General features: G+C 48.1%; 2 protein-coding genes across 2 annotated transcripts in view; one reads left to right on the top strand and one right to left on the bottom strand.

The window, feature by feature from the left end:
* The window catches only part of TRIM72 (tripartite motif containing 72), an 18,723-nt gene extending 14,645 nt beyond the window's left edge, over nucleotides 1-4,078 (bottom strand). The window contains 2 exon segments of the mRNA XM_075064636.1: nucleotides 928-977; nucleotides 3,986-4,078. Coding sequence (XP_074920737.1) covers nucleotides 928-977; nucleotides 3,986-4,078 — 143 coding nt within the window.
* Nucleotides 1-15,318, top strand: part of LOC116815086 (uncharacterized) — a 669,588-nt gene that overhangs the window by 361,040 nt on the left and 293,230 nt on the right. The window lies entirely within an intron of this gene.

The following is a 15,318-nucleotide window of genomic DNA, read 5'->3' as shown; positions in this document are numbered from 1 at the left end:
AGACCTGCTTGCTAAGTGGCGGTTCATTGTGACACAGCATACAGTTTAACTTGTTTTAACTGGTTGACCAGTTGTAGTGGCCTTCAAGAGGCCAAGGGCGGACACTAGCGTGGGAAGTCCTTTTTTGCCATATGTATGAGTTGCTTTGTTTGTGTATATATTTGTTGGTCCCGGTCCGCTTGGACCCGACCAGGCCGAGCTGAACTTCGTGCTGGGTTCCCCCCTAAGTGACAGCAACGCCACAGGGTCCCATTGGGATGTGTCACTTTACCTTCATTAAGCCAAATACTCACTGTGTGTGTGGCCTGTCTTGCAGAGCACTCAGCGTACAGTCTCCACTGGAGTCTCTTCTTGTATTTACATGGGGTCCTGGCTCATACTGGATCTCCTAGGTGTATGTAATGAACTAATAATAATGGACAGCACCTGGACAATGGGTCCTCCTCATGACTGGAGTTATTCTTGCCAGTTTGGGATTCCTAAATAGCAAGGACTGACATGGACCACTGGTTACTAAGCGCTGCCGCGTACTTACATTTTATTTATGGTCCCAAGTTTTGTTTGTCTACTGTAACCCTGTATTTCCTAGTTACAGAGGCTGAAGCAAGTGCCGTTGATGATCTGAAGAACAGTCAGAACAGGCCACTACTCTGCAGTAGTGAAGTTTTGGCAGTGACTATACCTCATGTGTACATCAGCACATCAAGGTAGATTTAAAACTCCAGTAACACTTTATATGAGGGTCCGTGTAGAATAGCTTAATCAGTTTGTCAAGGTTCTTCCCACTCTGAACTTTGGAACAGATGTAGGGACGTGGATGAGACTCTTAAGCTAAATTACCATTAAGACTGGTTTACTGCCACCCCGAACCTATAAGTTTGTTTGGAAACTCTGTCTACCCCCCCCAGACTATCTCCCTCCCAGTACCTGAAGACTTCTCCACCAGGTTCCTGGTAGACACAGATCAACTCCTGGATCTTAAAACAAAGGAGAAATTACCAATCTCTCAGCTCGGCTTTTCACAAGGCTGCCAAGAAAGCGGAGACACCCTAGCTAGGCCGTGACACAGTCTTCCGCAGTCCTCTACAGAGACAGACAGACAGAGGTGGGAGCTCAAGGAAACAATGAGGCTATCCGGTTAGCATGATGGGCAGTGGTGTCAGCACACCAGCAGCCTCATGGATTTCTAGGTTTTTTGGAGAGTTTTAAGGCAGGATTTGAAGAAGAAACTGAAGTGGCTTTGCAGATGGTTACAGGAAGCATCTCTCAGGAGTGAGAGGCAGCAGGGGAGAAAGCATGAAGGGGGCTTGTTTGAGGATTCAAGAAATGGGAGATGGAGGCTGGCATCACTGGCAGAAGAACTCAACATTGGGAGAGTGAATGAGAAATGATAGGTCAGGTGGGGATAGGCCGGGAAAGGCCTTGAAAGTAAAGACAAGCAGTTTATGTTTGATGCGAGACAGAATGGGGGGTGCATGGAGAGACACAAAGTGAGAGGTGACATGGTCAAAGACAGGCTTGGAGAATGACCTCCGCAGCCCCATTCTGAATGGAGATGGGCAGGGCAAGACTATCTCAGCAGGGCCCAGGTCACCTGTTCCCACTTGGGGCAGGATAATCCCCGACCCTCTGTTCCCCAGCAGAGATGGAGCCGCCCCATTAGGGCCCATCGAGGATAAAGGTCAGGAAAACATGACAAAACCAGAGACTTAGTGGTGGACTTGGCTCTTTTTTCAGCAAGCTATCGAGGCGAGACATCAAGAAGCCCATGGGACCCACTCCAGTGGGCTTGGGCGCTTTTCCCTGCCTCACGGGGCTGAGATTAGAGCAGCAGGAGTCACTGAAGTAGCAAAAATTGTCTATTCCCAGCACAGCCCTGCTCCCTGCCACAGTAGCACTAAATCCAGAGCAGGAACCTGCCACATGCACAGTAATTACTCTAGGGGCTTATCCTCATGTTTTCCAACCATCTCGCACACAATGACATGAGCCCCCCAGTGATGTAGGAAGAATTTTTTCCCTATTAAAAGATGGCAAACGGAGATACAGAAACATATCCAGGGCCTGAGGGCAGAGCTGGGTATAGGACCCAGGAGTCCTGACTCCCAATCTGTACTTTTCTCTGTTTTCAGTTGGTTCACTGTATGCAAACAGTTTGTGAAAAAGGGTGACAGTCCCACCCTACATTGTCTGGTGGGGACCCTCCTATGTCTTTCCTCTACCCATGCACTGGAGACACTGGGTGAAATGTTCAGAAGCACCTAAGTGACTAGGAGCCTAAATCCTATCCTTGTCCCTCCTTCCTTCAGTGCTGGGCACTGCCAGAGACCAGATGCGGCCTCTGGGCCTAGTCCACCTAATCACACAGATGAAATTTAATGTTGACAAGTACAAAGTAATGCACAATAGACAAAATAATCCCAACTACACATATACAAGGATGGGTTCTAAATTAGCTGTTATCATCCAAGAGCGAGATCTTGGGGACACTGTGGATAGTTCTCTGAAACCTTCTGCTCAATATGCAGGAGTGGTCAAAAAGGCTAACAGTATGTTAGGAATTATTAGGAAAGGAACAGAAAATAAGACAAAATATATAACAATGCCACTGTATAAATCCATGGGTGTGCCCACACCATGAATACTGTGTGCAGTTCTGGTTCCCTATCTCAAGAAGGATATAATGGAACTAGAAAAGGTTCAGAGAAGGGCAACAATGCCGATCAAGCTATGGAAAAGTTCCGATGAGGCTGAGAGACTGAAATTAGGATTGTTCTGCTATGAAAGAACAGTTGGGGGAGGGGGGATGGAATTTTAAGGGGGGTTCCATAAGGCACTGAGTGTGTGGAAAAGTGGAATAGAAAGGCATTTTACCTGTCACTCATACAAAAACCAGGGACAATGGAGAAGGAAATTAATATGCAGCAGGTGGTTTAAATAGAAGCAGAGGAATAACGCTACTGATCCTGTGGAATGCATGTTCCAGGGACATTGTGATGCGAAAAGTGGGTACAAAAGAACAGGATAGTCATGGGGGATAGGTCCATCACTTGCATCTAATATGTTAATTGCCCTTTGCCTGCCTTAACCCTTCTGGAAATGTTGGGAGGGACATCATCATATTGGTCCACCATGTCTATTAGCCAAGAGTCAGGGATGCAACCTTGACTTTCAGTCGGAGCAGACGGGGGGCCACTCTATGGCGTGTTCCATACGCGTTTAAATCGATATTAAACGCATTAAATCGATTTAACGCTGTACTGTCACTACAACGCTTTTATATCGATATAAAGAGGACTTTACGATTTCTTATCCTCCCAGACCGAGGGAGTAGCGCGAAAATCGTATAAATATCGGGTAGGGTTAAGTGGACGGAAATCGACGGTATTGGCCTCGGGCGGTATCCCACAGTGCCCATGAATGCTCTGGAAACAATCTGAACCGGAATCAACGGAAGGTAAACGGAAAGCCCCGCGACTTTGATTACTTCATCTGTTTGCCCAGCATGGAGCTGATCCACCGGTGGCATGCAGGTCCCAAATCAAAAAGCTCCACTGACATAGAGTCTGGTTATCCGAGCTTTGAGGGGAGACAATATCGTCTGTATCAGAAGTCCGTTACCAGAAGACAATGCAGCTTGAAAATATCAGGTAACGCCTGATGCAGTGTAACGGAGCAGATAGGGAAATAGCAGACAAGTAAAAAAAAAAAGAAAACAGTTAAAAAAATGAAACAAAGAAGAAGAAAAAAAACCGAAAAAAAAAATACATAGAACAAAAAGCCATCGCAATGGTGTTCCTGGAGGGAGGGGGGGGGTACTGACGGATCCGCTATCCACGGTCCAACGCAGTCTCTGAAAAGTATTTGCAGTTCTTGGTGAAGCTCCATGTCGTGTCGTTAAACACGTGTTGAGTGGTTCGGGAATAATAGCTCCTCGTTTTCTTCCCGCCCCCCGTGAAAATGATTTCTTGACTTCTTCAGTTACCCTGATGTTACTGAAATGCTGCTGGAGACACGATGCTGCGCAGTGAAGGCGTATCGCTCCTTCCCTCCGGTGGTTGCGGTGTTTGCTGTTCATGATCGCCATCAGCCTTGAGTTATGCTCTGGCTGGGCCTTAGGTGGTGGCCGGGGGGCGCCGGAGGGTAAGGAATGTCCAGTTGTTCCGTAGTGGTAAGAAGTGGTAACTGTTTCTCATAGCAATGAGGGTGACTTCAGATCAGCCCCTTCTCTTTCCTGTTAAAGAAAGATTCTTGTACTGCGGACTGTTCATAGCACAAGGCATTGCTGGGCTCCTTCCCCGCACGTTATTTCCTGCCTGGAGTATGCCCTGGGGGCTGCCCCCCTCATTTTATTCACGAACAAGTCTCTGTTGTATTCGCATTCTTTATAAATCATGGACACCAAAGGGGGGGACACTGCCGGTAGCCCAGGAAGGTGGAGAAGGAAGCAGCCGAGTGGGTGTTGAGGGGCACCCTTGTGAATATGACCGGGCAGCCGCTGCTGCTTGTCATTGGTCCTTAGTACACTGCCCTTTTCGTAGGCAGATGACTCTATTTTTGAAACCATAAGGAGGGATTGACTCAGGGAGTCTTTGCCCAATTTTGCTTTTCGGCCCCCCGCGATCTCAGCCAGGGGACTCTGATAGCAGTGACAGTGATACAGAGGGAGAGATAACGTCATCTCATTGCCAGGTTTGACTCAGGCAGTAGACGCGTTACGTCTGGTAACAGTTCTGCGTATTCATGCAAAGCAATGATGCCCTTGTAGCGCTGGAGTTCCCGTCAGCCGTGGCATGCAGTACACATCTGTGCCGGAAATAAAAAAGACGGGAAGGCTCCATGGTGCGTCTATTGGCGGACTGAGGGCAATCCAGCGGAAAAACGGCCGGAGGATTGTCAGCTGTTGTTTTCCGGTGAGGAAGATGATGACGACATCTTACCAGAACACCGCGACATGATTCAAACGGAATTCCAAGGGGCGGGGGACTATTGGGACTTGGGATGATATGGTAGTACCAAGGCAAATGCTTTCAGAAATCGACGCTAGCCTCAGACCATGGACGCACAACGCCGAATTACTGTGCCTAGTGTGGCCACATGAAATCAAATTTATAATATCAGTTTTATGAAACCGATTTTAGCTAATTCGATATTATCGCATAGTGTAGACGTGGCCTATAATTGTCCTGTTCAGTACACTCCCCTGAAGCTCTGGTATGGGCCACTGTCAGAGGACAGGATACTGGGCAAGATGAACATGGTCTGGCTCAGGATGGGCCCTCTAATGCTCTCAGCTGTGGTCCATTCAAATCACCATTGTCTCTGATCTGGGGAAGATATGACACAACCTTGCCGGCTCATGGTGGATGCACATACAGAGGTTGTCCGTGATACAGCAGTTTTCATGATCCAACTTCATAATGTTTATCAGAATTAATCCAATATAGACGCACCACTAAAATCGCCACACTGTCTGATTCAGATCCTCTCAGACATGCTGCCAATACAATAAGATGAAGACCATCACCCCAGTGCGAGAAGAGGTCATTTGCTGTGAAACTAGCAACAGATGAGCTCAGCTGCATATGCAGTGGAGCGAAGAGAATAAGCCAGGCAGGCTATCTAAGCAATGCCCAGGGTACGCTGAGATGGTCGTGGGAGGGCTGTTTGCAATATTAAGGTTATTACACTAGAACCTCTCTCCGCACTGGCACTGCACCACATTGCAGGACTGCACAGTGACTGGCTTGTCAAAACAAGTCTAAACTAAGGAATGGGTTTAATGTCTGTGAACCACTGGGGGCACTTATGTACAGGGACACGCAGTGTGTTACACGTGCTGTAGGCGGGTTTCATACTGTGTTAGCCTGGCAGATTTCTCTAGCTCAGAGAGTGAGAGCTGTGATGGGCAACTTCTCCCACATTTCCAGGGTGGTCTGGAGTCCCACAGGGTGTTAGGGGGCCCTCGGGATGGATCTGTACCTAGTCTTTGATTAGATGAGTTCTCTGTGGCAGATTCTTAGAGCCAAGGAAGGCCTTTATGCCTGACCCCATTGAGCTAATCAGAGACAGTTTCACTGAAATAGCTAAATTTCTGGGTTCAAGGAATCTAGTCATCAGATCAGGATAAAAGCTAAATGGGTCTCACATGGGAAATGCCATTGCTGAACCAGCACATAGCAACTGCCAAAGCAATAAAACAACAATAAACAGCAGAAAATAAAATAACTAGCATGACCGCTCTTTCTCTTTGTTTTCACAGGTATCTATTGATTAGAACATGGTGTCACAAGTAGTGAACCATGGGACGTGTCAGGTCACTCTCTAGCCTGATATGATTATCTAAACCTCTCGCTTTCTCTAATCTGTATTTCACTAACATTCTTTGTGCTGCTAACTCTCTGCTTTCTCTTTCATGTTTAGTGCCCCTGGGCAAGTTTGATATGAAGCTGCCCCAACTGCACACACCTCCAAGAAACCTCTAAGGGCCTGCTCCTTCCGTGCTTGGCTCTATAGGCAAGACTGAGTGTTAATGTTAGATGGCTCAGCTGTCCAGCCTGGAGACTACAAATGCCTGAATCATTGGGACTAGTTCTGTGCCTGATCAGACAGGTTCACAGACTTTTGGCAAGTCCCAGAAACTAGAGAGAGATTTCTGTAGCTGTTGTTCACTGAATGTACAAGAGCCTGGCCGGAATGTTGTGTGATTTCAGTGAATCAGGGAGGTGATGAGTGTGACATGACAAGGTACAATCCAGACTAGTGGGAGTGGGCGGGTGGGTTGGGCTGTGTCATCTTGCCCAGCAACCTTGGGTGCCTTCCAATATCTTGCTGAAGTAGCTGCTACCTGGACCACTCACAAACAGCCTTCCAGCATTCAAAAAGTAAAAGCAAATTTTTTTAAAGTACATCAGAAGCAGGAAGCCAGCTAAACAACCACTAAGGCCAATGGACGATTGAAATGTTAAATGAACACTCAAGGACATTACAGCCTTTTCAAGCTAAATGAATTCTTTGCATCAGTCGTCACGGCTGAGGTTGTAAGGGAGAATCCCAAACCTGAGCCATTCCTTTTAGGTGACAAATCTGAGCAACTGTCTCAGATTGAAATGTCATTGGAGGAGGTTTTCCAACAAATTGTTAAACTAAACAGTAAAATGTCACCAGGACCAGATGGCATTTACCCAAGTGTTCTGAAGGATCTCAAATGTGAAATTGCGGAACTACTAATTGTAGTCTGTAACCTACCTTTTAAGTTAACTTCTGTACCAAATGACTAGAGGATAGCTAATGTGACAACAATTTTTAAAAGGGGCTCCAGAGATGATCTGAGAAATTACAGGCCGATAAACCTGACATCAGTATTGGGCAAACTGGTTGAAAGTATAGTAAAGAACAAAGTTGTCAGATGCATAGATGAACATAATTTGTTGGTGAAGAGTCAACATGGTTCTAGTAAAGGGAAATCATGCCTCACCAATCTACTAGAATTCTTTGAGGGGGTCAAAAAGCACGGGAACAAAGGGGATCCAGTGGATATAGTTTACTCAGATTTTCAGAAAGCCTTTGACAAGGTCCCTCACCAAAGGCTCTTAAGCAAAGTAAGCTGCCTTGGGATAAGAGGGAAGGTCCTTTCATAGATAGGTAATTGGTTAAAAGATAGGAAACAAATTGTAGGTATAAATGGTCAATTTTCAGAATGGAGAGAGGTAAATAGTGGTGTCCCCCAGGGGTCTGTACTGGGACCAGTCTTATTTAACGTATTCGTAAATGATCTGGAAAAAGGAGTAAACAATGAAGTGGCAAAATTCGCAGATGATATAAAATTACTCAAGATACTTAAGTCCAAAACAGACTGCCAAGAGCTATAAAAGCATCTCTCAAAACTAGGTGACTGGGCAACAAAATGGCAGATGAAATTCAGTGTTGATAAATGCAAAGTAATGCACATTGGAAAGCATAATCCCAACTATATTTGGAGTCATTCTCTGAAAACATCCACTCAATGTGCAGCGGCAGTCAAAAAAGCGAACGGAATGTTGGGAATCATTAAGAGAGGGATAGATAATAGAACAGAAAATATGATATTGCCTCTATATAAATCCATGGTACACCCACATCTTGAATACTGCATACGAATGTGGTCACTCCATCTCAAAAAAGATATACTGGAATTGGAAAAGGTTTAGAAAGAGTCAACAAAAAAGTCGAGGGGTATGGAACAGCTTCCGTATGAGGAGAGATTAATAAGACTTGGACTTTTCAGCCTGGAAAAGAGAAGACTAAGGGGGGATATGATAGAGGTCTATAAAATCATGACTGGTGCGGAGAAAGTAAATACTTAAGTGTTATTTACTCCTTCTCATAGCACAAGAACTAGGGGCCACCAAATGAAATTAAAAGGCAGCAGGTTTAAAACAAACAAAGGGATGTGTTTCTTCACATGTTGCACAGTCAACCTGTGGAACTCCTTGCCAGGGGATGTTGTGAAGGCCAAGACTATAACAGGATTCAGAAAAGTACTAGATAAATTCATGGAGGACAGGTACATCAATGGCTATTAGCCAGGATGGGCAGGGATAGTGTCCTGCCTCTGTGTGCCCAGAACTGGGAATGAGCAACAGGGAATAGATCAGTGTGTGATTACTTGCTTGTGTTCTATTCCCTTGCTGGCTGCACTTGGCATTGGCCACCGTTGCGAAGACAGAATATGGCTAGAATGGACCTGTGGTCATGACCCACTATGGCTGTTCTTATGTTTTTAACCCACATTATGAGTTTCTATGTTTACCTGGGCCTGCCCCAGCTACGTTCTGACTTCTACCAGCCTGGGTTAGCTGCAGCTGGCTTGACCCCAACATACCTCCAGATCCTGGATTACCTGCCCAAGAAACGTAAATGCTCCCTACTTGCCCGCGCCTCTCCTGCGCTAACACTACAATAATTTTAAGTACTATTATCCTTTAGTGAATTGGATAACAACCAACTTATTATATTTTAAATAGAGTAAGCCAAGACATTTAACTTAAAATACACTGATAGCGGAAAACAATAAACAAGTTTAGTTAACTACAAAGAGATTTGATTATTAAGTGAGTGCAAGTAATGAAGGACATAGATTCAAAATGATTGCAAAAAAAATAAAGATATAAACAGCTTTAGCTAGGCCTACAACAACTGTATCTGGATTAAGCAAAATTTGCTCACGGCATTACTGCTTAGCCAAGGTATTTGACCAAATTTCTTCAGGGAGTGGACAAATCGCTACCCAAAAGTCCAATAAAAGGAACCCTGTTTGCCTTTTTTTCTCAGATGCAGGAAAAATGGGATCGGGCGGGTGTGTGTGTTGGGATATGTGTCCTTGGAGGTGTTTCTCCGCTTTTTAAGTTCGGTCTGTTGTTTTGAAACACATTGCCAGCTGAGACCCAGGAGACAGGAAGAATTTAATATTGGAAAGAATGTCTCCCTGCTGTTATTTTTGCACGCTGTATGAACTGCCTTTGTTTTTCCCTTCGTCGTTTTGCTTGATGACTTCTGGTTGCGATAATGCCAAGAAGGCAAGCCACATATTACCTATTGTTGGAATGTGGGACTTGTGCGGGATGCTGTGTGTGTGGTGGATTAATTTCAGTCATTTATATTGTACTCTGCTATTAGAGTGGGCCTCAGGGAACTGGGTATAGTTATGTATTTGTTTAAACTGGCAGATGGTGCCAGAGGATGCCTGCAATGTGGCCTTCTCTTATTAGTGCCTCATCTAAACTAAATAGAATCAATGAAACAATGAGGAAAGTCGGTTATGGGGCGTGTGTGTGCTACGTGTGTAACAATGCTGAGATATTTTTGGGGGAAGACATAGGCTACATGTGAAGATATGTGCTAGCAGGTTTGTTAGGCCGGAGAGAGAGAGGAATGAAGGAGAAGAGGCATTTCCTACAATAATTTGAAAGTTTACTAAAGGCCGAATTTCTTCCGTCTCTGTGAATTAAAATACATTGAAGCACCCACAGACCGACCTCCCTATGTCCCAATCAGTTGCCTTATTTTTAGGAAATTGCCTTTTACTTTTGTGGCCACCAGCTCTCATTCCCCTACTCACTCTGTGCTCCCAGGAGTCTGCGAACATTAGGGAGAGGCCAGGCGAGGACGTGCGGCGTGGGGAGGAGGCGCGGAACCAGAGGGAAACTCAGAGTGGGGAAGCGCTAAGGACATGGGTGGCGCTGAAGTTACAGAAAGAGACAAGCGGGGAGCCGGCCCCAGAGAATAGAATAAAAAGAGATCTCTGGTGAGCGAACTCCGTTCCACTTTCAGCAACAGCCAAGACAAGTGCCTAAGGGACACTTGAAATATGCCCTGCAGATGGTTCTGAGATGAGCCTGGCGGAAAGAGGATTGCGCCCGGTGATTTCAAGGCCTAAACTAAACACCTTCCGGAGGCTCTGCCCCAGGGCTGCCCTACAGATCCCCAAGGGAAGCTGGAGGGGCCAACCGCCCGCATGTGTGTGACCTTGCCATATTAAATTACTACACCACGGGAGGGGCTCTTCAGAGGGTGGCAGGCGGTGTCCTCAGAGGAATCAACCAGAACAGCTGGCCACAAAGCTTCAGTACACTCATGCTATAACTAGAGTGGTGAGTAGATTCCCTTCTTGCTTGCTCCTCAAATCTTTACCTGTTCCTTGGCATAGTGGGATCAGTTATTGTTCCCTGCAGGGCCTCTGCAGTCTCTCTCTGGAGAGATTGGTGGCAAGCTGCAGCAGAGCTGATTTGCGCGATCTCTGCTCAGAATTCTCCAGGTTAGAAGGAGTCCAGAGGCACCTGCAGGCGCCTTAGGGGGTTGCATAATACAGCCCAGCGTCTGCTGGCGCGCAAGTGGTTCGGCTTTACACGGAGAGCAGTGGTACGATTTCATCCCTTGGCTGACTCCATGGGCCCCAGGCTTAGAATTAAATGGTTGTCTTACCAGCCAACATTTCTGTTCCAGAGCTAACGTGGAAATAGGGATTGCAGAGTGATTGCACCATGTGACTTGGGGCCAGTGCCAGCTGGCTCAGAGAGCCCCCTGTGAGGGCGATTATTCTCCTGGGGAATATGCACCACTTGCCAGCATGCCAGAAAATGCCCCCCCTAGAAAATACACAATTTTCTCGTACTTTACTGCAGAAATGCCGTTATCTGTGAGGGTCTGGGATACCTTGGCCGCTGCCCAGGGTCTTGCCCCCACCCTTCACTCCTTCAGAGAAGCTGGGGCTGCGTCAGATCAACTCCCAAAACTGTCCCCCTGGCTTAGCGCAGGCTCTGCACCACAGGGAGCGGGAAGATCGTGTGAGGATCTGGTGTGCACAAGGTGAAGCGCTTGTGGGGTGGGGTTCCCAGTGTGTGTCGGAATGCCAGCGCCTCAGCGGATGTTGAGGGGTGGGTTGGGGTGTGCAGGGGGTCTGGATATGGATGCATGGGGGTTGCGTGGACATGTGGGAGCTAGTAACTCCTATACAGGCGACCCCTTCCCCCACCCCCACACTCAGAACCCCCCCACCCACCAAGCCCCTCAAACTCAGGCTCTGACTCAGGTTTGAGCCCAATTCCCCCTTCTGTCCACACACACATCAATCTCACCCAGGTCAGCAAGTCCAAGTCCCAGGACCCTGCAAGGCAGGTGGGTCACAGCCCGATTCCCATTGTGACTCAGGTCCGAGCCCGGCCATTCTGCAGTGTGGATGCAAGTGATGCTGTAGATGCAAATCAGAAGATCTACATAGAACAACATGGACACATCAGCATGGTGGTGAGACCCAGGCCCAGCAACCAGTAAATCGTGTACACCCAGATTTACAGTGCTGCGTGGATGCTCAGAAACACTGAGTCTGCAAGCCCAGGTCCCACAGACCTGAGTTTACAATGCAGTGTAGACATACCCATAGTGGGAACCAGTCCCTGCCCCACTTTGCTCACAACCTACACAAAGGCTGGGATAAAAGGATGTTACACACAAACTGATCCTTGGCAATGATTATAATTTTGGGGGTTACTCTATTTATGCAGGATTTTGTTATTTAAACACAAAGATACACAAAGTTTACATATGTGTGTGTAAAATACACACACGTTGGTCACCCTGGAGGGTAGGAACAATATTGGATGTATGGCATAGAAATGTGCATAGACATTCACACGCATCCATCAGCCAAGGCTCCCTGTAGAGGCAGGCAGCTACCTACTCAATTGTGAGTTTCTCACAGTGTCACTTTGAACTGGGGAGGCAAATGTGTTTCTGGTGTGTGGGAATTGATGAAAATAAGCTAATATCTGCAAAATGTCACTCTAGATGAGCATTGTGTGGCATTGACGACAGAATGAAAGGACGTGTTGCTTCTTTTGTTGAGAAGATGCAAGAACTTTGCAAACCATCTCTCACCGCCCTGTGTGTCCAGCCCACAGCCCATACTGAGGAGAGAGTCTCATCAAGGACATCCTGATGGACATGAGGCACCCGACCCTGCAGTGTCTCCAGAGCCTGCTTCACTGTGGCTCATGTCACCTATTGTGCAGCCTTTCCCTCCCGGCCCACCTCTGTCCCGCCTGCTCTGCCACTGGTCTGTCAGTAAAAACCTTGGAGCGTTTGAGCCCCATGCTGTTGTGTGCTCCAGATTTGTGTAGCTCTGCTGGGGGTCAGATTGCCAACTTCCACCCCACATTGCTATCGACCTTGGGCAGGGCACTGTGTCCCCACAGGCTGCTCCACACCAATCTGCCCTTGAGGGACCTGACACTCTGCTGTGAGCTGGCAGGGCAATATCAACAGCTCCTTTGGCCAGCCTCCACCAGTGTGCAAGGGGCTCTGATGGGGCCAGTCGTGTGGGGATAGAGGACCCTTCTCCTCTAAGACAGCAGGAAAACCCTCCAGACTCATCTTCATTGCGGGCTGTAGAACAGCCAATGGACAGTAACCACTATGGGTCACAGTGGTGGGGAATGTATGTCACAGCTGGGTCAGAGCTGAGCCACTGGGCACGTGGTAGCTGTGGGCTGGGCCAGTAAGAAGTCTGTGGCCTGGAGCTCCTGTATGAGCGCTCTACCTAAACCTAGCCAAGGGCTCATGACTTCTGGGCTTTGGGCTCAGCAAACAGTCAATAGCTCAGGCCCCTTGGCCTATGGGTTAGTGCTCGTCCAACCCTGAGTGTGGGGCCGGGGGTTGAGGGACCCGGGCCCACCCTGCTCCACTGGGTCCTAGCCCAGGCCCTAGCTGCAACAGGGGATCCCGTTGCTAGGCTGGCATGGAAATGTGGGCATTGCTGCCTTGCCTCCCGGCAACATAACAGGCCCATTATCTCCTTTCCCTGGGCTACTGCCTTCTTGTGCCTGGTGGGGCTGCTCCACAGCCATGGGGCCTCGCTCCCTATCTCCACATGGAGCGGCTCTCTATCCCCTCCCGCTCTGGGTTCCTTTGTCTCCTGGGGCCACAGCTGGCCTTTCCTCCAGGCCAGCTTAAGAGCATCACTGTGCCCCCTCATACAGGGGCTCCATGGGCAGTCCAGCTCCCTAGGGTAGACATCTGACTCCTTCCCTGGTCTGGCTTCCACTGAGCTGCATGGCCCGGCCCTTATATTCTCTGCCCTGCCCCCACACTTCCTGCGAGGGGGGGTGGCACAAGGTAGGGCTAACTGCATCCAACAGGGTGAATTAACCCTTTCTGAGCCACCCCACCTCATTACACTCCCCAAGGGGAAAGGTCCATGTCCCGTTCCCCACCACCCTAAGCCAAGCGTCTGTCCTTTCAGACTGTGGTACCACTGGGCATGTGGGGCCTTGCATTCGATGTAACCCTGTTTTACCACTTCCCCATCTTTCCCCTTGTTGTTTATCTCCTTTCATCCCTCTGTACATAAATAGTTCCCTGTCCTATATTCATTGTACGTGTGTGTGTGTGTGTGTGTGTCCCCACTCTTGACGGAGTGGGAATGTTGGAACAGGTGCCCCTGAGGGGGAGGGAGTTTTCTTGCTGCATTCCTGTGCATGCCTTTTCTCAGCCAGAGTGTAGTGAGGCAGCTGCCCCACTCTGGCATGGAAGAGGTTAAATCAGGCCAGAGAGGCTGTGCAGAGCTCCAGCCAACCAGGAAGAGTTTACTGAGAGCCAATCAAGCGGAGGCTTCAAAGCAGCCAATCAGGGCCAGGATGGGCCCTATAAAAAGGCTGCAGCATGGAGAGGAGCTTGTTCTCTCCCTGGATGGCAAAGGGAGAAGAACAGGTTCTTAGGGAAGTACCTGAGACAGAGCAGTGCTGGGCAGGATCAGCCAAGGCTGGGCGAGCTCTAGGCTGACAACTACCTGACTGGGAGCCTGACACAAAGGGCAGAGAAGGTGCTGGGGTTGTGGCCCAGGGAAGCAGGCCATAGAGGGAAGTTGGAGGTGGGCAGTAAGTGGCTGCTCCTAGAGGGTCCCTGGGTCAGGGCCCAGAGTAGCGGGCAGTCCTGGTCCCCTCCTTTCCCGCCATTTGCCAGTGATGAGAGTGACTAAGCCAGACTGCAGTTTGCCCTCGGAGGAAGGGGCTAGATTGAAGACTGCAATGAGCCACTGAGACGAGTGATAGAACCAGAAGCTGCTGCTCCCCTGGAACTGGGGGGGGGGAGAGCCAGGGGGGTGGGCACAGCTGAAGGGCAGTGTCCAGAAGTGGACAACATGGCCTGGGAATGACGTGGGTCCGACTGTGAGGATGATGGAGACTGAATAATGGTAAGTGAGACACCACTAGCGAAGGCACAGGGCTGAAGGAGCTAATTCCCAAAACAACCAGCAGGAGGCGCTGCCAGTGGTAAATCCAAACCCGGTACACAGACCCATCTGCAGAGCAGACTCCATCTTCTCTATGAGGGCACTATAGTTACATTAATATTATATCATTTTATATATATTTTAATCAAAATTTTGTGGCAGTATCATGTCAAATGCCTTTACAGAAATCTATCACATCAACACAATTACCTTTATCAACCAAACCTGTAATCTCATCAAAAGTAAGCTATTAAGTTTGTGACAGTCTTTGTTTCCATAAACCTATGCTGATTTGCACTAATCTCTTTACTCTCCTTTAATTCTTTATAAATCGAGTCCTGTATCAGCTGCTCCATTATCTTGCCCGAGATCGATGTCAGATAGGCCTATAGTTACCTGGGTCATTCCATTTACCCTTTTAAATACTGGCACAAGTTTGCTTTCTGCCAGTTTTCTGGAACTTCCCACTGCTCCAAGACCTATTTAACACCACCCCTGCACCTCCTCGTCCCATCCTACTGTGCATGCACAAGTTTACATGGGGGCAGACC

This window comes from Chelonoidis abingdonii, chromosome 4 (genome assembly GCF_003597395.2).
Source record: "Chelonoidis abingdonii isolate Lonesome George chromosome 4, CheloAbing_2.0, whole genome shotgun sequence".
NCBI classification, from domain to species: Eukaryota; Metazoa; Chordata; order Testudines; family Testudinidae; genus Chelonoidis; species Chelonoidis abingdonii.
The sequence above is the reverse complement of the archived record's forward strand: the minus strand, read 5'-3'. Positions and strand labels throughout refer to the sequence as shown.